This window comes from Electrona antarctica, assembly GCF_951216825.1.
Source record: "Electrona antarctica genome assembly, chromosome: 4".
Taxonomy (NCBI): domain Eukaryota; kingdom Metazoa; phylum Chordata; class Actinopteri; order Myctophiformes; family Myctophidae; genus Electrona; species Electrona antarctica.
The window spans coordinates 44402973-44429877 of record NC_136809.1 but is presented as its reverse complement, the minus strand read 5'-3'; the positions used below and the strand labels follow the sequence as shown (position 1 = coordinate 44429877).

The 26905-nt window shown below is 43.9% G+C and overlaps 1 protein-coding gene across 2 annotated transcripts in view; it reads right to left on the bottom strand.

Annotated features, from left to right (window-relative positions):
- Nucleotides 1-214: 214 nt before the first annotated feature.
- LOC306922491 (adhesion G protein-coupled receptor L3-like) overlaps nucleotides 215-26905 on the bottom strand; it is a 214149-nt gene continuing 187458 nt past the window's right edge. For both annotated transcript variants that reach the window (XM_079500133.1, XM_079500134.1), the window contains 7 exons: nucleotides 21860-21951; nucleotides 18757-18925; nucleotides 17026-17205; nucleotides 12754-12847; nucleotides 5322-5469; nucleotides 4159-4310; nucleotides 215-3140 (listed from right to left, as the gene is read on the bottom strand). In XM_079500133.1, coding sequence (XP_079356259.1) covers nucleotides 2446-3140; nucleotides 4159-4310; nucleotides 5322-5469; nucleotides 12754-12847; nucleotides 17026-17205; nucleotides 18757-18925; nucleotides 21860-21951 — 1530 coding nt within the window. In that variant the 3' untranslated portion in view covers nucleotides 215-2445. The remainder of the gene's footprint in view (nucleotides 3141-4158; nucleotides 4311-5321; nucleotides 5470-12753; nucleotides 12848-17025; nucleotides 17206-18756; nucleotides 18926-21859; nucleotides 21952-26905) is intronic.

Sequence of the window (26905 nt, the reverse complement as noted above, 5' to 3'; positions counted from 1 at the left end):
CAGTGAAAAGTAGTAACAAGTGCTTGTGACTGACTATAGGCTAAGGCTTCACTGGAACACAGGCTCTTTTCCCCAATTCCTGAAAAGGAATTGGACAGGTTTCCACCAGACAGCGAACATATAATCATATTGATGTTTTCCACCTGTGTTTATATTAAGTTTTGGTCTAATTAATACACCATAAGAGAGTTAACAGAACAGAGAACCCCCAAAGCTATGTCAGTAATTTATTTTTTTGGCAAACAACTTTCACTGTTACAACAAATATTAGTTATGAGATCATTCAACTTGGAACCCATACAAAAAGAATAAATAATTCTCAATAATAACTGTAATAATCATGATCATAATAATTTAAAAAAAAGAGCTCTCAGTCAGTGCCGCATTATCTATCCCTGCTTCAGTCCAGCCTAGTTTCCTCCCAGCTTGTTTTTGCGCTCCATAAACCAATAAACAGATAAATAAATAATTTCTCTCTTGGGGACACGGAGGGGGAGGGGGCTTGTGGGATACATGTGCAAGCTTCACTTCAGACACTTATGAATTTCTCCCCTAAATAAGTAAACATTGGCTTCCCACACTGGACAGTGCTGCTGTGTGTTTTCACATCTTCAATACACCTACAGTACACGGTGTGTAATCATGACATTACACAGGTGAGCCCCACTCTTTGCAAATAGTGGCATTTCCTGTTTTTTCTTACTGAGAATGACATTTCTACCACTGTTTTTCCCCCCCTCTTCCTCATTTTTGTTCTGTACAATAAGGTTTGACCCAGCGTGACTTGGTAACGTCGTCAATTTGAATTGGTAAGAATATTGGCAGTACTGTAAACAGTAGACAGAATATGCTGCATATATTTACTAGTTATACTAGCCTCATGTAAAGTCCATATATTCTGGAAGAACTTTTTGACCCAGGCTCATTGTGCCTATAGGCACTCTGTGGGTTGTGATAACATGGTCTATAGTCAACAGCCAATGACATGTCCACCTCTTGAAATGACCAAAGCATACCATTGCGATGGCAACTTGTCCGGCGCTGAGACATTCCTCTGTGATAACTTTGCCATATATCATTCTCCATTTAGTCTTTAAATCTACACAGTGGTAAAAAATATATAGTTACAATTGATTTCCAAAATATAAGTGACAGTGAAGGTGCTATAAACGGACCAGAATGAAGTGTGCGTGTAGGGTGTGTGTGTGTGTGTGTGTGTGTGTGTGTGTGTGTGTGTGTGTGTGTGTGTGTGTGTGTGTGTGTGTGTGTGTGTGTGTGTGTGTGTGTGTAAACTAAAGGTGTTTATGGTCTGTGAAATGAGAGATTGTTCCTAGCTTGTTCTGTGGTCTACATGTGACCAACTGAACATATCATCAGTTCCACATACAAGAGTAATGCAACTCAAGTAAAAAAAGAAAGAAAAAAAACAAAACAAAAAACATGACTCAGTCATATGCAATGCTTGTCTCTGTATTCTGTACAATACATAGAAATTGTTTGTGATTACTTCATAATCCTTCGATAACTGAAAACTGTTACAGAAGAGAGAAGAAAAAACATAACTTTTTTTTGTTCTTTTGTTTTGTTCAGTCTGTAATATTATCTTCTTTCTTTGTTTTCTGTCAAATACACAGTAGCCACAGTCACTACAAATCTGTAGGAATGTTCCACCAGCCCAGACGTGGAGTCCAGTTTAGCAGATATCAACAGGAATAAGAACATTAATGTGATATGGTTATAGTTCGGCTGGCTAATAAAATAGTTTTTTTGGACTGATCAACTGTGAGGATATACAGTATTATCATACATATTCCACTTGATTGGCGGGTAGTGGGACGAGGGCCCTGTGGTGTGTCCAATTCAAATCCACACGTGGGTTCGCTGTCCCGTAACCTCCCACTGGAGAAGAGGACACATCATCCCTGTAAATGTCTTCATGAGTGAGACGGACAGACAGATAGACAGACAGTGCTCCTTTGGGGGCAACGCCTCTTGATATGGTCGTACTGGAGACTAACTAGAATCTGCTTGAGGTCCATGTTGGGGAGCTCGTAGGGCTACAGTCAATCCAAGGTTCCAGATGAAAGTAACAAGTAGGTTAAAATTACAAAACCCTCCCCGTGTCCTTACTATGAAAGGCAAACTAGGTCCAATTCCTCAACGCTATTCACAGGAAATGTTGTCAGACCCGCCCCTTACGGTATACACCACTCACGACAACACGCATTGTATGATGTTACGCCTCGCTTTCGTTTCGAACAACCGCCCCGGCCGCATTGTCGGGAGCCGAACGCGTCGTTCCGACGACGTGCGGCGGACGGACGGACATACCCGCATTCTGTCACTCAACAACACAGAAACCATTTTCACCGGAAGAGTTTGGGGGGAAATGTGTGAGGGCGGGCCGGGGGGGTGGGGGGAGGGGTAGGAGTCTCCTGATCGGCTCTATAGGCTGGTCACCAGGTGCGCGGGATCTATTGGGGGCTCGTCGGGCGATGACGATTCGGAATCCTCCTTGTTGCCGGGCACCATGTATCCGTCGCTGCCCCCCCGGCCCATGTGGTAGTAGGTGTGAAGCTCGTGCAGGTGGTTCCGGGAGCCCAGGTTGGGCATGCTCTTGTAGTAGACGTCGTCCAGCTCCGGCGCCGTGGCGCTCTTGCAGGGCTGCAGCTCGCCGGAGCTCTCCTCCTCGCCGTCCGTCAGGCCGTTGGTCTGCGCGTCGGGCAGGTCGGTCAGCACGGGCATGCTGGTGTAGAGCGAGTCTCTGTTGTGGCCGCCGCCGCCGCCGCCGCCACCGGGGGAGTGCGGTCCGTGCGCGTGCTCCTGTTCGTCGGCGACCAGCAGCGGAGCGAAGAAGCTCTCGCTGGTCTCCTGGGGGATGCGGCGCGGCCGCGAGAAGCTGTGGGGCGGAGGGGGAGGCGGCGGGTGGCTGTCGGGGGGAGGGGGCCGGGGCGGCAGCAGGGGGGCATTGGACTCCTCGCGGATGATCTCCAGGCCCAGGGTCTCCTCGTGGGGGAAGGCGGCGGGGTTGTCCAGGACCATGGAGCCGCCGTCGTCCTTGCACGTTCCCATGTTCCCGAGGCCCACGCCGATGCTACCGCTGCTGCCGCTGCTGCTGCTGCTGCCGCTCACCATGCCGCCTGCAAGGACACGTGTGCCGATGAGGACAGGCTACATGCCATTTATTTGATAATTTTACATCATTACTAGTCCATAACCCGGGGATGTGCGCACCCAAGACTTTTGGGTTATACACAGAAGTCGTATTATTTCGTAAGTATGCGGTAGTATTTCGGAAATGCGGAACAGATTATAGGAGGATTTCAGGGGTGCAACTGTTAATTGAACAAATAGGTAACTGGTAATCGATCCCTATTTTTGGCATATTGGTGAAAACCTTCAAGACAAACTTTTTTGGGGAAAAAATTCAATCTACCGTATAAGCTCACAATGCATCACAGAGTGCGATATATTGAGCTTGTAGATCTGTTGAACGACACAGCAGTGTAACATTATGAATTGATTTGTTGATAGCCTCTGTACCCAGGCTTTTATTTTCGTTCACATTTGGCAAAAAAAATGAAAGCCTGGGGAAACGCATTGGAAAATCTGGCATAGGAAAGCCCACTTCCGTGTATTTCGTAAACCAATAACCGTGCAGAGGCGCATCGTTCCAAATTTGGTGAGGTCAGTGTTCTCCGCTGTTTACTACCGGGGAGGGGAGAGGGGAGGAGGGGGGCGGGTGCTCAAATCGGTGAACCAATAGGATCCACCGCCTGCCCCTCTAGACCAGAAATCATACAGGCTGGGCCAGGCTAGTTTGTTGATAATCCCAAAATTAAAAATAAATAGTATTTGATTAATCGAAAAATGTATAGAATAATCGCTGGGAAAATAATGGATAGTTGCAGTCCACTTAACTTCTTCGTTTTTACAGTATCCTTCAATGTTAATGTGTCTTATGTACTGTTTTCTTTCTTTCTTTCTTTTTTTAAAATACCAGGGTTGTGGCTCTTTTGGAGCGAGAACACATTATGGGTTTATTGACCCATATGTGATTTGGAAAAAAAAAAAAAAAAAAATGTATTTCAATGAACGCACAAAACAACCGACCGCCCCAGTAAGAAGCAACGAATAATGGGGTGTGTGGCGGTATACCTCCGTTGGCCATGCTGCTGTTCACCAGCTTGTTCATCAGGTTGTGGTTGCGCTCGGTGGTGGCTCTGTCGTGGTTGTTGAGGTAGGACGGGATGTAGTTGGACGTCAGCTCCTTCAGGATCTTCTTCTCCAGCGTGGTCTCCTTGTGGTTGCTGTGGGTACATACATGCCGTAGCGAGGTTACAATAGTTTGGGATTTTTCATTATAGTTTAGTTTTAGTTTAGTTGTTTTTTTTTACAATTTTATTTATACATTTTCAGGTTTAAAGACAAGACATACTTTACAAACATTCACATCACATACACACACACCCTTCCCACCCCCCCATTCAAAGGAAAGAAAAATTAAAAAATTAAAAAGAATAATACACACAGAAACAAAAACAAAACGTACGTACGTATGAAAATAATACAATAGATCACAGTTAAGAGTTTTATAAAATAAAAAATAAAATAAAATATAATTCAGTCTGTTAATGATAAAAAACGGTTGCCACATTCTGTCGAATACTTTCGTTTTAAGAGAAACGTCATATCCATTTGCAGCAGGTTGGTCAATTCTGCTAGCCATACATTAAAAGAGGGTACTTCCACTCCTTTCCAATGGGTCAGAATATTCTTTTTGCGATAACCATGCCATATTGTATGGCTTTATGTTGGTAATGAGTTGGAAATGACAGGTCTTGAAATCCACCCAGAATAGCACAGTAGGGGTCTGGGGTGATAACACAGTCAAACACGTCTGAGAAAAACTGATGTCACTCCAAAATGTTGTTAGTTTGGGGCACGACCAAAAAAGATGTCCTAGAGAGCTGTCTGTCGACATTTTGAGCATAGTGGAGAAACAGAGGGATAATAGTTTTAGTTAGTTTTGACTTATTTTTTTCTCTCCTAATTCAGTTAGTTTTAATTCGTTTTTAGACCGTGCCTCATAGTTTTTATACGTTTTTTATTTTTGTGACAACGCTAGTTTTAGTTTAGATTTGAGTGTCGCGAGGCGTGATGTCACGAGCCGTGACCATATAAAACGGAGGCATCCGGGTGACCTATGGACCATAGGTGGCATTTACGATGAAAACCTGCATCTCCTGTCCGTCAGTTAGACCATAGGCTATGGTCGCAATTATCTCATCATATAGTTTGACATGAACTATAATAACTACCTGGTGCCGTAGCCCCCGCTGCGGTCCAGGATCTGCACGCAGTCGCTCAGGTACTCGCTGCTGGCCATGCTGTAGTTGTTGCCGTGGTTACCGTTGAGGGGAAGCGTGTCCATGACACTGGAGTCCCGCGCGTTGTTCAGCATGCACTCTGGAAGGAAGAAAGGAGCGCTGATCAATAAGCTTAAATAATGCGCTGAAGGTTTCTCATCAACGCGGTTAATAGTCTGGGAGAGAGAGGGATAATGTGCCGTGTGTGTGTGTGAAGCAGAAAATAAATCCTAACAGTGAAGTGGTGGCCTGTAACAAAGTATTTACTTGAGTACTGTAATCTGTTTTTCATATTTACCTTTCAAGACGGGAACCCATTTTGAGTTGTTGTTTGTTGCGATGTACAGTGTATAGCACCATAACTGTTTTGTAAATTTTGAATAAATATTTGAAGTTTCTCAGAAAACTTTGGGTTAAAGGACCACTTCACCACTTTTCAACTCCTCTTCCTATAATTGGTCCTCACTAATGTTCATGATAAAATACCACCATTTTTTCCTATTCAGTCTGTGTCTCATAGGAAGGCTTTGGGCAGTTCAGAAACCCGTCCACCAGTGACATCATCGATGGTGAATCCAAGCTAATAGAAACGGCAGGCTTTCTTTTCCTGAAGTTTAGTTGCATGATAATAAAAAAAGAAATATATTTTAAAACAAATCTTGTTTAAAAAAAAATCTGCCTAATGATGATGTCACTGGTGGACGGGTGTCCGAACTGCCCACAGCCTTCCTATGAGACACAGACTGAGTAGGAAAACATGGTGGTGTTTTATCATGAACATTAGTGAGGACCAATTATATGAAGAGATGTTGAAAAGTGGTGAAGTGGTCCTTTAAGGACCTGAGTATTTGTATTGTTGGAGACTTTCCTCCCACTACATTTGAAAGAGAAAATACATTTCTAGCAAGGGAAAAAGTACATTTTGAATTCACCACGATAGTGAAAAATAGCAGATCTACAAGCATGTACAAGCTCACAGTGCATCACGATGCGACACGTCGTGAGCTTGTAGATTTTCAGTATTCGATTATTGATATCTTTGGCACTTTGTAATTTGTTGAAAACCTAAGCATTTTTTAAAGCATGTACTTAAGTATTTTTTTTAAAAGCAAGTCCTCCAGTATCAAGTACAAATTTGACAGAGTAACTTTCACTCGTAGTGGAGTAATATTAGACCATAAGAGTATCTATACTTTGACTCAAGTACTGGAGTTGAGTACTTTGTCCACCACTGGAACAGAGCGAAGCGGAAGACCTGCGTGAGCCTCTCAAGAGGTTTATTTACCAATAATGACCACCTCACACTCACAGCACATCATCCCACATTATGACACAGCTGCTTATGAACGGAATCCATCATTTGACACAAACTATTGATTTAAACATGATTTTGTTATGGTACAAGCCTCCGCGTGTAAACAGAGGCAGCGCTGTGCAGCTGTTATCGATAAAGGCAGATTCAGAAATACTGGACCACAGAATTTGTTGGGCGACCAGTCAGAATCTGGCATTCAACACAGCCATGCACAGTATTAAAAGCTGTAAATTCAAGATTCATGTTAAAAAGAGTTCTGTAAAGCAATTATTAAAAAGCAGTAGGGCTGGGACTCGATTACAAAAAAATATTCTAATTAATTAGAGGCTTTGTAATTAATAACCACTTACATCCCCCAGCATCTATCCTTTTCCCCTTTACACTGAATCTCTCTGCCCAGAAATAGCAGTTCTACAAGCTCACAACGTGATGCATTTCTATTTTGCAACACGTTGTGAGCTTGTAGATATGCTATTTATGCCGAATGTTCCGCCTAGTTTTGCCTATTATCACATTCCCAGAATAGTGTAGGGTTCTAGATTAATGGTTAAGAAGCTGCACTTATGTGACAAGATTATTGACAGCATACATTTAAAGCAAAGTAAAAACACCACAGACTTAAAGCTTAATTTGAGGTGCTATGTTTTTGAACAATTATAGGAAGCCTCCGCACTCTCAAAACGGATTAATCTTTTTTTATAGCGTACTATGATATAGCAAGCTTTCGGTCTTAGACCTATAGGTAACTTCTTCTGGCATCAATATGTTAAATTATTTTAATGCAATGTAACACAATGACGATACAGTAGCTCCAAACAAAGGAAACTGTACTGTACTGTACAGTATTACGGTTTGTTTCTCGTTTTCCAGGGGAGGTCTTCTATAAGCCCAATAGGGTTTCAATTCATACAGTACTTCTCCTGCACATTTCCAATACCTTGTGTGTGCAAATAAAAACATAGGTAAAGTAGAATTAAGTTTAACCCGTACTTGTGTCTCGATACGGTGCTGTGTGTCAGCATGAGGAAGAAGAGAAGATACACATACGTGAGTTCAGATGTCAAGAGGAACAGCTTTAACACAATACAAGAAACAACACTTCATTGTGGACATACCGAAAAACAATTCAACATAAGAACGTTTTCTCCTTCTCGAGATCAAAGTATATGTTTCGACATCCAGCACGGTCTCTCTTAAACTGACAATCGCTTGTTTAACCACTTATGCCTAAATACTTCATTCTAGGACAAATAGCGGAAATAAAAGGATTTTTGAAAAATTCAGAAAATATTAAATGTTAGGAAAATGCTTATAGAATGACATGCCCCAAAATAGGGATGGCAGGTTGAATGTGGTTTATGCCAAGCACATAAAAATAAACACGGCACACCATATATCTTATGAATCACAGCAAACATATGGCAGAGAGATACTCGACTCAACACGGTCTAATGCACTAAAACCCCAGTACCAACAGAATAACACCCCATATATACCACGGCACATTAAACGGAACAGACACGTTCGCCGAAAACAGTGCAAAACATTCCATGGCTCCCGGGGGGCTCATAACAGATATCTTGAATGTGCAACCGATAATATATACATCTACTGTATATCATAAATCTGCATGGGAACCCGTTCCAGCGGTTTGATATATCATCGGCGCAACTCCGTCTAAACATTTATGCGCTGTGAGAACTGCCCAGTGGGTAAACGTGTCTGAGCGATTACCGCTATATGTGATGAATCACCTCACCTGGGAGCCATTAGAACATCTACGTCAGAACATGCCGTGAAAAGCCAAGAAGCATGCTGTCGGGCAGAAACCTTGTATCTCCACATTTCAAATATTGATGTTTTTTTTCTTCTTTTTGTCCTCCAAATTAATGACCTGCTTCGTTCTACAGTGCAAGCTCACAACCAGATTGTAGCTATTTCTAAGAAGTGGAGAAAGATAAAGTGAAAGTGCTTAAGTGTGTCTGTGGGGTTTATAAATATTTAACCAATGAAAGTGATTAACAAGAGACTTGTAACTACTACATTGGATCATTTGGAACACAGGTTCTTATTTTCCATTTCCTGAAAAGTAACGTTTTTGGACATACAATGTTTCCACCCAACGTATCAGTGTATAGCAGCAAAAAAATCATCATGCAAAAAAACAGATTCTTATAAACCTTCTATTTCCAAGAAACCAAAAGCTTACAGTAAAACCTGGTAGGAACATCAAGCACACCTTGAGTGTTGTACATGCCGACAGCCGGGTTGTTATACACTGCGTGGTCCCCCAGGAGAGTGTTATAAGGATTGTTAGTACCATGGGGACGAAGAAGAGCATTAGTTATAAGATGATTAGCCATGGCTCCTGGTGCAGGCAGATATAGAAATAGGAGGAGGAGGAGGAGGAGGAGGAGGAGAGACACCGAGGGAGAGAAACAGATGTGAGACAGAAAAAGAGAGCAGAGTGAAGGCAGAGGTCAAGGGAGCGAGAGGTGGTGAACGGTGTGAGAGAGAGAGAGAGAGAGAGAGAGAGAGAGAGAGAGAGAGAGAGAGAGAGAGAGAGAGAGAGAGAGACAGAGTGAGAGGGGGAAAGTGAGTGGAAGGAAGCGAGAAGAAGACATGTAAATCAGACAATCCAACATAGTTTGAGATGAGAGCCAAGGGAAGGCTTGACAGTTGTTCTGGCAGCCACAGCATACAAGCAGAGACAGAGAGAGAGAGAGAGAGAGAGAGAGAGCGAGAGAGAGAGAGAGAGAGAGAGAGAGAGAGTACAGTGTAGGCTACAGACAAGACTTGCTCTAATAAACTTTAATTTCCTATAGGCAGTAGGTCATTACGACCAACAAAACAGGTGAGTGGTCGTGACAGCTGCTGAGCATTTGAAGTGATCTGGTAGAACCTAGCTGGGTTATAACCCTGGCTCATACTGTAGCTACCTGATGTACAGTAAGTACAGTAAGCCTGTTGATGTGCTATTGTTGGCACACGTCACCGTCACAGGACGGAGCATAACAGCATTACAACGTTGTGGAGAACAATCCCAGCAGTCTGAATATTGTCAATCGTCTTTATCTGTTGCTTCTGTGCTCTGTGATGGAGAAAGCAGATGGAGTGACTCCATTCACTCTCAATGCATGCATGGCCAAACAGAACTTGGCACATAAACAAATGCAAACAAAGGAGATTCTGACAATGTGTTAAAGGACCACTTCACCACTTTTCAACTTCTCTTCCTATAATTGGTCCCAACTAATGTTCATGATAAAATACCACCATTTTTTCCTACTCAGTCTGTGTCTCATAGGAAGGCTGTGGGCAGTTCAGAAACCCGTCCACCAGTGACATCATCGATGGTGAATCCAAGCTAATAGAAACGGCAGGCTTTCTTTTCCTGAAAAGTTGCAATGCAAAAGTTGAAGCCATCGTTCTCACTATAATAAAAATCTAAATATATTTTAAAACAAATCTTGTTTAAAAAAAAATCTGCCTAATGATGATGTCACTGGTGGACGGGTGTCCGAACTGCCCAAAGCCCTCCTATGAGACACAGACTGAGTAGGAAAAATGGTGGTGTTTTATCATGAACATTAGTGAGGACCAATTATATGAAGAGATGTTGAAAAGTGGTGAAGTGGTCCTTTAACAAAACAAGCCCTGGTACGTAATTTGGGGAAGGTTAACGACTTTAGATGCTCTAGACGAATATATTTAGTCGGCTCGGTACTTGGTCCACTCTGTGCAGCAAACACATGGGCCGCATAACTGGAGATAACAGTGTCGTCAAAAAACTCAAACGATTGACGATATTTCGACTTATGTCATCATGACCAGGTGTATGCCATAAAACCCAGGGCCATCTGTCCTTATTCCTTGGTTTTGTTCCGGAACTGTGCTGAATGTGCCTTCGCATCGGTCACGCATGCATCTGCTCTACTTTCACACAGCGATGGCAATGGGTTACGCCGTAAAGTACTGTAGTCTGTGCACGCAAATCACTGGGACTGTCCTGTCTATTTGTGGCGCTGCTCCATTTCTTAACGGTAGCATAGTAGAGATGGTCTGCGTGTAAGACTGCTAGAGGGGAAACTCCTCAGAATCTCAGCTTTGAAATAACGCTGTCTCTGCCAGAATCAAGAAAGTGGCATTACCTTCAACTGAGATTTCACACCAAAGTACATATATGGAAGAGGCTACTATCATGGATGTTTGTTTATTTAGGCCTATTTATTTATTTATTTAGGCCTATTTATTTATTTATTTAATGAGTACATCTGTAGTTCTGGACTGAATGCACTAATTAGTAAAAGTTACATACTAAGATATATAAGAAATAGCCTATTCTATCCACAAATTACTGTCCCAAATGTTGTATAATTCATTAATTTCTCTGATTTAGAAAATAATATTTTCCGCCTACAGTACACAAATTGGGCAACATGCAGAACACAGTATGCCATATTGTGTAACGTGACTATCATAGTCATCTCCGAATTTGCCTCCCTCTCTCTCTCTCTCTCTCTCGCTCACGTCAGCAAGTAAATCTCTTACCAGATAATCCAATTTATTCCATTCTATCCTTTATTATTCATTAAGCTACATTTTGTTTGAAATCTACTAGCTAAGTGGTCCTGTGGTCCTGTACAGGAATGAACGTGTCAGAGAGAGAGAGAGAGAGAGAGAGAGAGAGAGAGAAGAGAGAGAGAATGAGAGACAGAATAAGAGAGAGAGAGAGAGAGACAGAATAAGAGAGAAAGAGAGAGAGAGAGAGAGAGAGAGAGAGAGAATGAGAGACAGAATAAGAGAGAGAGAGAGAGACAGAGGGGTGGTGGCTTGAGCCTGCCTCACTAAGTGTGTGATAATTCAGGAGCTGACACACACCGTGTCTGCTTTAACATCAATCTGTCATGCTAACAGCTTATTAGTGGCCTGAAGGAATCGAGGGCCACACCTCGATTTAGAGACTGAGGGATGACTCTCGTTCTGTGTGTGAGGGTGCGCGCGCGTGTGTCTGCATGTGTGTGTCTGCATGTGTGTGCGTGTGTCAAGGTGGCTTTCACCATTTAAGAGTCTATGTCCTCATTATCCTAGCCTCCAGACAGCCAGCCCCACGGATTCCTTCCCACAGTACCGTTCCTGACTCTGGCATTGCACTGGAAGCTGCTCTAAATAAACTGTCAACAATACAGTGGACAAACCCTAATACATATTTAATGCTAATAGCTTGACTGCTGCAGTAGTCCATACTGTATACTGTCGGAGAAGCTATATTTGTGGTCGCGAGGCCCTTGTATAAGCAATTAGCTGGGACTGCTTTGGTTACTTTACGCGACGTGTTTAATCAGTATGTGCGCACAGTAAAGGCCAGTGTTAATTTAACCTGCTGCGAAAGTTGTCAATTAAAAAAAGGACCCGTAAGATGATTTCTTTTGCTCTGCGGAATCTGAGAGAAGTTATGCGATGTTTAATCATCCTTATACTCTGCCTCATCATTTCCAGTATTGCAGTGCAATGGCACGGGCTCAAAGTACTGCTACAGCTTCACTTAAAGGCAGGCAATCTAACGCTCACCTATAAGCGTCGAGTATGAGTCTAGCGTCTGTCTTTTAAGAATCCAGCTTAATGTAAAGTAACCATATGCACTCAACTTCCTAGACTTAAAGGATTCTTCACCCGGGCTACATCAAATGATGACAGCATAATATGAGCTCCATATAGGAGGGTAGGAGGATATAGGCATATGTTGTAGTCTCTGCACCTGGGTTTTAATTAACAAACAGGCGGAGGTTTGAGCCTCAGAGTGCTCTTATCGCTACTTTTTCCCACCGCTATAGATATAAGTGTGAGAATTTTTATTCGGTATATATTCCAATTCCCCCGTCGTATACTCCTGGGGGGATAGCTTCAGCTTGGCCAACTGCAACTTCACTCGGTGACAAGCGACGTGACGCGACGTGCTAAGCTGCGGCGTGCCGCTTGAGCTGCCCGCGCCTCTCCATAAAAGTGGACGTGGGTGACAAGTGACGGGGAACGTGAGTGGTGGTAGGCAGGTAGGCATCCTGTGGTTACCTCTGTTGAGCGTGGCGGAGCTATTGATGTCTCCCGTGATGAAGGAGGACTCCTGCTTCCTCACCGTGTCGTTCCACATCCGCCTGATACGACTCTGTGCACGCATGGAGGAGAGCCAGGTGGCAGCGGAGAGGGAGGGGGAGGGGGGGAGGTTGACAGAAAGGTAGGGATGAAAAGGGATGAGGAAAGGAAGGAAGGAAGGAAGGGAGAGAGAGTCAGGGAAGGAATCGAGGAAAAAGGGGTGCAGTCAGTGACAAAGGAGGGAAGGACATATGGTAAGCAAATATAAAAGGGCAGAAGATGGGTCATACAAAAGAAAGCAAACCAGTGCAGGTAAAGCAGTGGAGAAAAGGAGGAGGAGGAGGAGGAGGAGTGGAGGGAGGTCACCTGTCAATCATGTGTGTCTATCAGTCTATCACAATCAATGTGAGGTGACGAGGATCAGGGTTGAGGCCGTTTCACTTTCAATTCAGTCAATTCAACGTCCCGTATACAGTACACTGGTGTAGTGGTGCATATACGCAGGTATACAGCGTTCTAAGGGGAGGGACACTCTGTACACTGGTGTAGTGGTGCATATACGCAGGTATACAGCGTTCTATGGGGAGGGACACTCTGTATAATCACCTACAAATAACAGTAGTGTTGCCTGGATCTGCCGGCAGGTAAATGGCAGCTTATCAAAGTGCTCTAGCGTGTTATTTTCCCAGCACTTTATTGTGTCTTCGATTGAACTAGCCTTTGATCCGAAGAGTGCTGACTTAAAACCACGAGTTGTATTTAATGCGACTGCTCATCTGTTATAATTTGGCAGTGATATGAATTCGGCTTTTAATATGTGTTACTGGTGCACAAGGTCAACAAAACACCTTGCTATCAATACTCTGGAATGTAAAATTATTATTATATTTATTCTGTAGCTGTCTGCAGTATTACTTGTATAGCATTCCAGATATCAAAGCACATTATTAGATTCTTATTTATTTATTATTTTTTTTCTATAATTTTTATCCCACGATTTTGCAACCCATTTTTTTCCACCCAGTGTCAATTATATAATGTAATCCTGGGCGCTACACTTCCTCTGCCAACCTGGGGGGGGCAGTGGACTGACCTCATGCTTCCTTCTATGCATGAGGAGTCCAAGCTGCTTCTTTTCACCTTACAGGGGGGAGTTAATTCCCCCGCGTGGAAGGAACACGTTATTCCAACCAGTTCCTTTCCCCTCCACCAGGCGCCCTGGCTGGCCAGGGGGAGGTAGTTTAGAGACCAGGATTTTTTTTAAATATGCTACAAGCTAGAACTGCCTAGGTGGGGAGTCAAGTGGAGAGCCACTCGGCGGAGAACATAACCGGCGCCATCATCAGTGAAGCAGGAAGATGGAATTGACGTGGACTTTAATACTACGCAACATAACACACAACGCAACATAGCACACAGGCATATGTTAATTAATTCTTTGCATGTATGAATGGCTGCAATCAACACACACGTGTATCATTCCTGAGGCAGCAATTGCATTTTAATCTAGACTGTCATTGTATTACAAGTAGTTGTGCTATTTTAGGGATATGTTTTATTTAGCTTAAATCATGATAATTTATCAGTTAATTTGAAATCAGACATGGCTTACGTAATCTTTTGCCTATGCCTTTGGCTAGTAGTGTGCATGGCGTGCGTGCGTGCGCACATGCACATCAAGACTTTATTTTATTTGCCCTATAGGTAAGAGAACAAAGTGATAAAAGGTTAGAGAGAGGGTAACCTCGTCAGGCTTTCCAACTCGGAGGAAAGCCTGGTCTGTGTTCCAAAATCGCTGTGTGAACCGGTCTGGAGTGGATGGTAATTTACATCATGTCGTAGTCACTGATTTGTAGTCATCAGGCAGGAAACCACAAGGCGGAATAAATAGTACTGATTCTGCCTTCCTGCCAGATGACTACAAATCATTGACTACAACATGACGAAAGTTACCATCCGCTCCCGACCGGATCATAAACCCGAAATGGAATGCTGCCCAGGCTACAGAGAGGGTGATAACTGATACGCCTGTGCTGAATGGTCAGCTGATAACCTTTGGGCTGATATCATATGGCAAATGACCAATCAATGCAAGCTAAAGCCAAATCTTCCCAATCAGCACAGAGACAGTGGAAAGGCCGCCTGAACTGGCGTCTAGTTCTCTGCTTAGCCACTTGAGCTCTATTTGATACTTTATCAATAGAGAAAACATGTCTGCAATAGCTTCAAATGTGAAACATGGATAAACCTGCCGCCAAAAAAAGGCTGCTTTAGATTGTGTGGCTGAATTCTGGGAGGAGGATACGCTGGAGTTCATCCGGACACCAAGGAAACAAAATACTAAATCTTGGACGGTTCACAGAATGGCTGCGTAACGGTGGGGCAGGCAACCAGCGGCGCATGCTGTGTTTTCAAACAACCCCCTCCCTAATAATATTGTCAGGAAACCTCAGCGGTAGTATAGGCTACATTTTCGTTCTCCGGGGCAGTGGTACGTGAAATCTTATGGATGCTGTTGAAGTTCTTCATCGCAGAAGATTTTGATAGAACGTCAATGCTATTTTTACAGAACCGGGGTCTCGCAATGAGACAGCAGCGAAAATGTGACCATGCACGACGTTGCACGTGTTAGCATTTCTATTTGGGATTAGATATAATATTATATATTAGGTATAATGTTTATTTGGTATCCTAGTTTATTTGAAGCATTACGTTGTTATCTTTGCACAATACTTATGACTATTTACCCTGTGGTTTGTTGACTAGGGTTCAGCCTGTTAAGTCTCTTGATAGGAGGGTCTACTAAATGCCTAAATTGTAACTGTGAATTATAATCGAAAATCAGAAGTACAGGAGTGTGACAGTATTTTATTTTATTAACGAGGCCTAACATTAAACTACACTGATTAACATTCTAATTATATGGTTCAGTTAGAAAAGAAACTCAGGGTTGCATTAATGGCTGATTTATTTAAGCAATAAGCACTGCTCAAATGCTATTTCATCACTGTCTTTGTGAATAAATAAGGCTATGGGTATGTGATAAACAAATTAACACCTGTTATTTGTCTTTGCCCTTGCATCTAACCTCAGGCGTCTCCGCGAGGTGTGAAGCGAGTGTCTGCGTGTGTGCATTTGTATGTGAGATGTGCTGTACTTCAGCAAAATAATTTATTATTCATCAATTATTCAAATGATCTGTCATTTGTTGTTGCCTGAGTGAACAGCATACAGTGGGTAGGCATATCAGCCAAAACTAACAAATCAATGGCATGGGCAAATGACTATTCCTACGTGCAGTACCTGCACAAACACCACTACACCACTGTCGTATATATTTGTGAATATAAATCCTTTTGTTCGCCAGGTTGGATAAGACCAGTGGTTTTCAAACCTTTTGTGCCCGAGGCACACCAAAGGGCAAGTCAAAATCTCAAGGAACACCTGTATTCATATCTGTGCAAAATAGGCTCTATAACATGTTATCACTCTTTTCAAATAAAACGTTTACACCCTATTTCATACTCATCTTTGGCTATTTTCAATAATAGACCCAAAAATAGCCAATCTACAAGCTTCTACAAAAACTTAATCCATACCTCCTTGTATAGTTACATATTGCCATAATAATGTGCGCTTGTCACAAAGTCCCAATGCACACCTGGATTTATGACATGAGTTCGGTACACTGTTTGGAAACCACTAGACCAGACAACCCGTGCCCTCGTGGCTTTTCTTTCGTTTCGACAAAGACAAAAGGAGTCTGAACTGAGCTGCTTGAAAGCCAAATGGGCTCTATGCACACAGAGTAACTCTTCCTACTTCCAGGCCGCTTCCCTATACTTCCTTCACAGATGTTGCCAATGATACTAATTAAGGCTCTGTTCCATTTAGTGCAGTGGTTCTCAAACTATTTAATTTCAAGGACCCCATAACACTGAGAGTGTACAATTGTCCATTTGGTTCCATTTGTACACTCTCAGAGTTACACACTCGTACGGGGCCATTTGGAACCCACTCAAGGACACTTTGAGACCCACTGGTGTAGCAGAGTGTTTCCAGTGAGCCAACATGCACAATAGCAGCACCCTGACTCCGTTTGACCAGAATGGAACAGCCTTCATTAGTATCATCGGTAACACCTGTGAAGGAAGTAGGGAAGGGACAAGTTCTTTCCAAGATGGCGTGTGTTCATATAGCCCATTTAACCTGAGGCCTCAACCCTGGCTGGTGGGTGTGCTCTAGTCTCACCTGAGAGTCTGCTGTGCAGTAGCGTCCGGGTGTGCAGGCAGGTAAGCTCACCTGTGAGCCCGTGGAGTAGCGTCCGGGGGTCCGCGAGGTGGTGGTCTTACTGGAGGACGAGATGGAGGTCTCCACACTCTTACCACTGCAGCAGTGGGTACGCAGACATTTGCCATATTCCTTACGCACCTGAACGTTAAGAGCGGAAAGATTGTCGATTGACGACCAGATATTATGTGAGTATTCAGTATGTGTAACGGCACATAGTTTTACAGTCTTACATATGCACACACTCACGCCGGCATGTACAAACAGTATAACACAAATACAAAATGAGTTGACTGATATGTCATGTGTGTACATAGTACTGTAGCCTACATGATACAAAGTACTGTCACATAATTCTGGCGTTAACAAATATTCTATTGATTAGAATCCTCATTTTTGCACAAAACAAAACAAAAACTAATCCTTGACGGGAGTTGATTAAGTTGATGTAGTGCAACTATTAACTTGGCTGAGCATCATTCTTTTACATACCGTAACTACACACAATCGCTTGGCATTAAAAGGATCAACTCGTACTTTCCCCATTACCTTCCCGCCCCCGACATCATTCATCTTCTATACGTGTCCATCTTAAAGTGGACACGCTCCACTGGGAAACATTGAATGCAATTGAATGCGCACACAACATCTGCATTCTGATCCCAATCAAGTTAGAACAAATAGGGTCATAATTGTCTTTTAACAAGCTTGTTGGAATGCCAGACATGTGTTGCTACAGTACGCGGTCTGTTTGAACAGCTGTAGGGATAGTTGCTCCATGCATCTTGGGAGAAACGACGCAGAGCCGCAGCCAAAGAAAACCTCAGCGCTTGTTCTACAGATGTCTCTCCGGACACCTGATCCCATGACCTGCTGCAGCAGCACACACATGCACAGTACATGCTCACGCGTACAGAACACGCGTATAGCCTACACACACACTTCCAAACTGTGTGTGTGTGCGTGTGCGTATGCGTGCGTGCATGTGTGTGCGCGCGCGTGTGTGTGTGCATGCCCACGCCTATACACTGTACATCCGCAGAGACCACTCTAGACCTAGAAATAAAGGCTTTTCCGTGGGACTACAGCCAGGACAGAGCATTAAGCATGTGATTAATTTTCTCCCCATAATCTTTCTCACTTCTCCACTCGCTCTACTCCCGGGCGCTGTCGTTGTGTGGGAGATTCTACAGAGGAAAAAATATGAATTATCGCAGGATGTGTATAGGCCCTTCCTGGAAACAACATATAACTCTGCCGCGAGATACCACAGGCCATATGCACTCAGCAAATATCCCTAATCCTCTCCACACCGGCCAACATCATAAAACAGATAAAGGAAGATGTCTTCGGGTGGAATAAAGGAGAGAACATTGTGTGTATTGAAAGGCAGATATGTGTACATGTATGAGTGTGTGTGTGTGTGTGTGTGTGTGTGTGTGTGTGTGTGTGTGTGTGTGTGTGTGTGTGTGTGTGTGTGTGTGTGTGTGTGTGTGCGCACGCGCGTGCTTATGTGTGTGTGTAAGAGATGGAAGAGCGAGAGAGGGTGAAGCGAGCAGCGGGTGTGTGGAGCGCCAAATCCATCCGCGATCAAACCCCGAGGTGTAATAGCTACCTACGGTGCTCGTCTGCCAATAGTTCTAACTCCTCTGTTTACCGATATAAGCGCGCGTGTAGGTGGGTTTACTGCACCTTCTTCTGGAGTATGCAGTGGAAGATGAAGATGAACATGCCCTGCAGGGAGTTGAAGATGGTGAAGAGGTAGGCCATGATGACGGTGCTCTCGTTGATGTACATCAGGCCAAAGGCCCAGGTGAGGCCCAGCAGACACAGCAGGGCGATGGCTCCGATCACCCAAGACCTGGAGTACACACGCAAGGTACACAGCAACGCTCCTTCAGAGTGGGCAGTTTGCACTCGATGATTTTAGAGAGTGCAAATGTACAGTAAATACTGAGGATCTTAACCCAGGATGTATTATTTTTTACACTTCTGGTGCCACTGAATCTTTCCGAATAATGGCGTTGGTTAGAGCAGGGGTTCTCAACGTTTTTGTCTGGGGACCCCCCCCCCTCGTGACCCCCATGGTGAGAACCTCTGGGCTAAAGTGACAGCCAGGGGAGGGAGCTTTTACTCTGAAGCACTTCCGTATTGTTTTCGTTAGCTAAAAAGCAGGCAGCAAAATCGCTAACGATAGCGTTAGCTCACGATAGCTATCTTTATCCCTGGACGTCCTAGGCACCCCACGGTGTAATTTGATGACGTCTGTGGACGTCCTAGGCACCCCACGGTTTAATTTGATGACGTCTGTGGACGTCCAAGGCATCCAATGTGACTAAATGCACGACAGTGACGAAAGCAAAACTGCCCCGTCTGTGAAAATAGCTGATCTACCAACTACTGTATTGCAAATCTGCAACACGTCGTCGTTATTTGTCAATAATGACATGCCACTGTCATTATTGACATCACTGCATTCGGGGGAACGTGTTGCGCTGGCTGATTCACTCAGTGAATATAGAATATAGACCAGCTTGCTTTCACAAGCTGGTAATGAAGGCCCCTGAACTACAGAGAAATGTATTTCATCTTGAGACCTGGTGAGTATAACCCTTGTTCAATAAACCTATTCTTAGACGTTTGATGAACATGGGACCAGGATGGCCTCAAACTGTGTGAGCCAGGGAGATGGAGAGAATATAGTGGGAGGTTAGTCCAAGCATGCTCATTATCCTAGGCGAGCAGATTTTACTCATTAAGAATGCTTTTCACAGAAGGCGAGTTGTGAGTAGGCCACTTTGTCATGATCAAGAAACTTTTAGCTCTCTGACTTTCATTAGTTGTAACTAAGCATCGCCGAGGGTGAGAATGTATTTACAGGGAGTGGTGATCTACCATTAAGACAGTCTCTTAACATAATTGTTCCAATGTAATTGAATTAAATCAAACCAGAGTGGTGAAATGTTTCAAAGATCTAACCCTCTTCAATAGTTCAAATAGCGCCCTGTCAGAAGTGACTTATGACAGCCATAATACAGCTATGTCCGAGGTTTCCTTTTTGTACGCGCCGCGTGGTGCATGAATTGCACGTGCGCGCGCGCACACTGTGACCCCGCTGGGAAGTAAGTACAGGGGCACTAGAGCCATTATAAGTGACATTTCAATGCGAAAGGTCACAGTTTCTTGTCGCAATCGCAATCTTGATGGCTATTAATTTGATTGGCTGACTGGGCAGTAATCAGCTTTACTAGGACAGAGAGAGAGAGAGAGAGAGAGAGAGAGAGAGAGAGAAAGAGAGAGAGAGAGAGAGAGAGAGAGAGAGAGAGAGGGGGTAAGCAGTGAGTAAATGAGTGGAGAGAGAGAGAGGGGAGGGGGGAAGGAGGAAAGAGGAGCACAGAGTTGAGAGGGGTATACGGAGGTGATTGATTCGATGTTGCACTCTGTGGCACCGTTCAGGCGAGACAGAACCTCCTATAAAGCCTGTCTGACGACCCTCTTCAATAAAGGGTACACTCATCCCTCTCCTCTCCATCCCTCCATCCACCTCTCCCTCCATTACTTTGCAGAGGCGTACTCTTTCCCCCTACGGCTCTATTTCACCCTCATTCACATCCCAATGTTATAATATTTCAATAGCACATTAGTCCTATAGCGATAGGTCACAAGAACTCGCAAAGCCACTTATGAATGAATTGAGGAATCAATTTTTATACAGTATGGGAAGAGAGAGGGTAGTCGGCTCTGGACAAGTTCATTCAGGGGTAAACATAACTGGATAGGGTCGGTTCTACAAGACAAACGATATGACAAAACGAAACGACCAATCTAAAAAAACAGAAAACCTGACTGGGGACTGACTGGGGAGTGGTCTTACCAGAGCCCATCCACAACAAAGACAACGTATGACGGCTTCAAAGTACAAGGGAAAGAAAAGACAAGCAAGATAATCATGAGACAAATAGCATGACAATGTGGAAGGAATAAATTAAAAATGAATAAAGACGCCAGTGAGTCAGTGACTAGGCAAAATGCAGTAGAAGCTAGCAGAGAGACAAAGACTCCCAACGTGTTTGATGTGAAGGAGAAAGGGAAACGAGGGGAAATAAAAAATGCATTTCCTCTGATAGCACTGCATCCCTGAATTCCAAATCTCCTTTCCTTCATCAAGCTTTTGTACTTGATAGCTTTTGTCTGAACCGTACTGAACTGCTACTTTATTGCTCCACATCTCTGGAATGCTTTTGAGATTGAAGTCTGACTTAAGGCTGCTGTCATAGATGATACATAGCCTGTAATATACTAACATGATAAATCAAATGAGTAAGTATAGTTGCATGATTTAAGTAATTCTGCATGGCCTGGGCTGTGGCTCCGAGCCACAGCCATATTGTTTGAATTAAGCTAAGCCTTTTCTCCGAGCTACAGTGGTGGGGGACAAATACAATACTGATTAGCTCGCTTAGTAGTCAGAGGCACTGACACAATGCTGTTCACCAAAGACATCATAAACTAAAGTCACATGAACTTAAACGTGACATCCTCAACGCATCCTTATGACTCATAGCAATGTGGAAGAATCTAGAATCAATGACTTGAACAAATAGTGTCGGGCAAAAAAGAAAAAATTATAATAAAAAACGTAATGCAGCATGCAAATGTGCAAAAGGAAAAAAATCCCCAACAAAGGCAAACATTGCGTGACATTTGCGTACATTCACACTAGCACGTACGCTCATAAACAGGCCTTGAAAACAGGCATATACTGCAATGCAGAAAGACATGCTTGTGCACTTACTTGATGTTATCCAAGCATCCAGAGTCTGGTTTTAGAATGGCCGTGTGATGGAACATCTTATAAAGGGCAATACCCAGGAAGATCACGTTCAGCTGAAACACACACGCACGCGCACGCGCACACACACACACACACACACACACACACACACACACACACACACACACGCACACGCACACGCACGCGCACGCGCGCACACACACACACACACACACAAAGTTAATATTCTGTAACGGCAAGACTAATTAAAACGACTGCGTCACCATAGCAATTCACTCTCACGCAGTATCCCTTTATTGTCTCCCGTAGAAGTAATCGCCATGGGAAACCAAATATCTTTGCAACAATCAACAACCCTTTATTTGCTGAAAACAGTCCAAGCTCTGGGGAACACAGAGCAAGCCATTACATCCATTAAGGATCATTGTTACAATGAAGGGCTTAATCTCGTACACTCATTCCATTATAGTGGCCGCACTTATGTAGTGAGATCTGGGAATTAATAATGACCGTCTAGACTGTTTCTATGTGGCCATAAATCTCTGAGATTGCGTGTGTGTGTGTGTGTGTGTGTGTGTGTGTGTGTGTGTGTGTGTGTGTGTGTGTGTGTGTGTGTGTGTGTGTGTGTGTGTGTGTGTGTGTGTGTGTGTGTGCATGTGCGTATGCGCGCGCGCGTGTGTGTGCGTGCGTGGAACCGCAAGGTTCCCAGTTCGATCCCAGGCTCCCCCAGAGTTAGTGTCAAAGAGTCCTTGAGCAAAACTCTGGACCCATAATTGCTCCCAATGTGCAGGTTGGTGCCTTGCATGCTTTCCTCCGCCATCAGTGTATGAATGTGTGTGTGAATGTAATGCACCATCTATGTAAAGCGCGCACGCACACGCACACGCGCACATGCACACGCACACGCACACACACACACAGAGAGAGAGAGAAAGTGACAGCGGGGTAGTTCCCACCTCTCACCACTCAAACTTTCAGCCCTGGCTAAATCACTGTCTGACATTTCCACAATAAGCAGCGGAGGAAGTGCACATGGCTGACATTCACCTAATTGGCAACATGTCCCAGTGCTACCATTTTCTCTTCCTCTAGCACGGTCGTTCTATACTAAACTTTTCTCCTGCCGTCTGTCTCTATCCTTCGCAGTCTATCTCCCTAAGCACCTGTACAACTCTCTCTGTAATTGTTCAATTAACCATATTATTCAGTCACAGTGCAGCCTTTAAGGCTTGGTGTGATTGTGGTCACTTAGAGAGGTGTGTGTGGCGTTACAACACAGTAACTGATAACGTTGTATAGCGCCTCTTTAAAATCCACCTTGCAGTTTGTTTATTTTGCACAACAAACAATGAGGATAGCACCTCAAAATGACACTCAAAAATGAAAATCAAGTCAGTTATAGGCACACTGTAGCAGTATAACCAACTATTTCAGATGTTTACATGGCATTCGTGCTTATAACCACTTCAAGCCTTATTATCAGACTGAGGCAGACTGGGTGGGCTCTACGCTGCATGGTCTAGACTCAGAGCCAGGCTTACGTAATATATATATTAGCATATACTTCACTGCCCTTTTCCCTCTACACAAAATCTCTTTGCAAAACAAACACGTTGAAGGTTGCAGATCTGCTATTTTCGCCACATATTCACCCCCAGAATAGGGAAACTTAGGGTTCATGTGGTTAAAAAATGTGTTTGATTCATCCACTCATGTAGGACGAGGTCCAGAGACGGCGCGGTGGGCTCATCAACGGGCCAAGATAAACCATGGCCAACTGGCATAAAGTAGAGTTTAAGTAACATTATATAGGCTATTGTTTTCATGCTGACAGGTACAATGGCTATTATTTCTAACAGGTTTGCCCTATTCAATAGGACATGGTCTCTTAGGCCTATTATAGCGTCGTCCCTTTAATAGACTAAAACACAATTACACAATTTGAGGAAACCCACCACAGACAAGTTCATATTATAATGTAAACTACAGTAAGTAAGCCTTGGGAATGGGAACCAAACGGTTCCAGAGCTCATAATCTTGCGACACCAGACTTTCCAGCTTTGAGGAAATCCTGGTCTGTGTTCCAAAATCGCCCATGTGATCCTGTGTAGGCATGGTCTACACCGGATGATAAATAATACAAAATCTTATTCGGTACGGTAAGATTGTTCAGGTTTTTTTTGGTCCCCCTTGTTTGTTTTTAGTCTCACCAGTCGAATAAAAGATGGATATACCAAACTATTCCAAGAAGTATTGAAGAAACTTCATACGCCGCATCAAGACTTTTATTGGGTAGGCCCTAAAATTATGATGCCCTTGATCGCGAAGACTACAAACCAGTGACTACAACACGACGTAAGTTACCATCCACTCCCGACCGGATCAGAAACACCAAAATGGTAGCATATGCCTCCCAGGCTATGCTGCTCATAGATTAGGAGCCTACCTCCTGTTTTGGTAGCGTGAGGCAGCTTGAGGTTCAAGTACACCTCCTTGAAATGGTAAATGGTGCATTTATATAGCGCCTTTATCCAAGGCGCTTTACATAGATTGTGCATCAATTCACCCATTCACACACACATTCATACACCGATGGCAGCGGAAACCATGCAAGGTACCAACCAGCACATCAGGAGCAATTAGGGGTTCAGTGTCTTGCTCAAGGACACTAACTCTGGGGGAGCCCGGGTTCGAACTGGCAACCTTGCGGTTGCCATCCAGCCACTCTACCCCTGAGCCACCGCCGCCCCCAATGCTAGTATGTCAGGGACATACTAGCATACTACTAGTTAATACTACCCTGGCCTTGATACTGAAAATACTGAAATGGGTTCCATTTTTATAGTTTTTGGTATAAGCCTAGCATACCTATTCTGTGGTGAATATACGGCAAAAGAAAAAGTAGCAGCTCTACAACCTCACAACGTGTTTTCAGGGGAAGAGATTTGATGTGGAAAGAAAAAGGTAGCGGAGCCGCTATTAGGCCCCTGTGGGACGCCGCGGTCAACTGAGGATATACAGTAGGTTTTAAGTGCTGCCCTTCATGGACAGCTTATGGAGTGTCCCAGCTGGGACCATAACTCTATATCCCCCGGCCGCCTCTAGAGGTCGTCTAGCTGTAACTGGTTCAGAATGCTAATGCTGCCGGGGTCCGTCCCTAGACTCTGTCCTAATGCTGCCGGGGTCCGTCCCTAGACTCTGTCCCAGTTCAACGCTCCGGCTACTATTATGTATAACCCATTTAGACCTGAAAAACCTATGTTTCTATGTCAGTGGTTTTCAAACTATTTCATGTCAAGGACCCCAAAAATGTATAACGCAATTGGCCCGCCGACCCCCATCTGAAAATATGGTGTTCCAGGGAGGGACCCCCTAGAAGCAAAGATTTTAGTTTAAAAATGTTCGCTCTGAAAGAATAATATATTCAAAGATTTGTGCCACATTTCCACGATTTAAAAAAAAATAGCAGATCTACAAGCTTGTAGCGCGGCACTCGGTGCAGCACTATGAGCTTGTAGATCTGCTATTTTTCAATAGCTAACGTATAACATAATGCTTAGTTAAAACACCAAAAGGGGTTCCCGTCCTGAATGGGATAATTCAGGGGATTGACCCCTTTGCGATTCTTCTTACACAGCGCTGTAGTTGACATCCGCTGATAACTCAAGTCACCTTTATATTATTACGTTGTGTACCGTCACCTTGAGAAACTTTTCTTTGGTTCGTGCACACAATGAATGAACGTTTGCATCCAGATGAAATTGGAATTGTGAGCACCGTGTAAAAAAGAAGAAGAAATTGTCAACACTATAATTCAGTGGTTTTCAACCATTTTCATTTCAAGGTCCATTATTGTCTCCACCAGGCCGAAGGCATGGGGAGAGAGTTTGTTTTGCACTCCGTCCTTGTCTCCACCAGGCCGAAGGCATGGGGAGAGAGTATGTTTTGCACTCCGTCCTTGTCTCCACCAGGCCGAAGGCATGGGGAGAGAGTATGTTTTGCACTCCGTCCTTGTCTCCACCAGGCCGAAGGCATGGGGAGAGAGTATGTTTTGCACTCCGTCCTTGTCTCCACCAGGCCGAAGGCATGGGGAGAGAGTATGTTTTGCACTCCGTCCGTGTGTGTGTGTGTGTCCGTCCTTCCGTCCGTCCGTTACCAGCTAATCTCCGGCACCGTTAACCCGGTCGATGCCAAACTTTGCACACACACTCCCTGGATGCCAACGATGAACCTCTGCCCCGCATTTTCCAGAACGGCCTGTTATAGCGCCACCATGAGGCAGCTTTTCACATTTTTTACCTAAAACTGCACCGATCTGCGTGAAACGTTGCATGCACACTCCCTAGAGGCCAAGGACAAACCTTTGACCTGCCTTTTATAGCGCCACCAGGAGGCCGACTTTTTTTATATTACTCCTCCAGATTCTGTCCAGAAATCTCACAAATCGTTACACAGTATCTCTATGGTCATGTGCTCAAGTCGGATCTGTCCGATATTTCATATTTCATCCTAATTGGCTATAATTGGCTTTCACAGTTTGCAAGATTGCCCCGTTTTCAACAAAAGCCTCAAATCATGAACGCAGCATGCAATTTACGTGAAATCTTTCACACATTTTCTTACTAGGCTGAGGAATATATCCCACCCTTTTCACATTGGCCTGTTATAGCACCACCAACAGGTTGATTTTTGCAAAACACATTTTTTGAACAAAATGCCTCAAATCATCCAATTGCCATCAAAGGCGTATGAAGAAATGGCACCCTTTTCACATTGGCCTATAATAGCGCCACCAGGAGGCCACAACCTGACCTGCCCTGGTGGAGACCTGCGCCCCAAGGGGCACTTTTTCTAGTTTATTCTGCATTTGAGCCACGGAGCCTCTCAGACCCAAAATTTAGAATATTTTGTTATCGTTGGACAAGAGTTTGTCCACAATTCGATGCTGTGTGGTACCATTAAGAGAGATAACAGGCAAATGTTGATTAAAATAACAATTCTTCTACATTGTAAGTAATGCAGATCTTTAACAATAATGCAACTCTT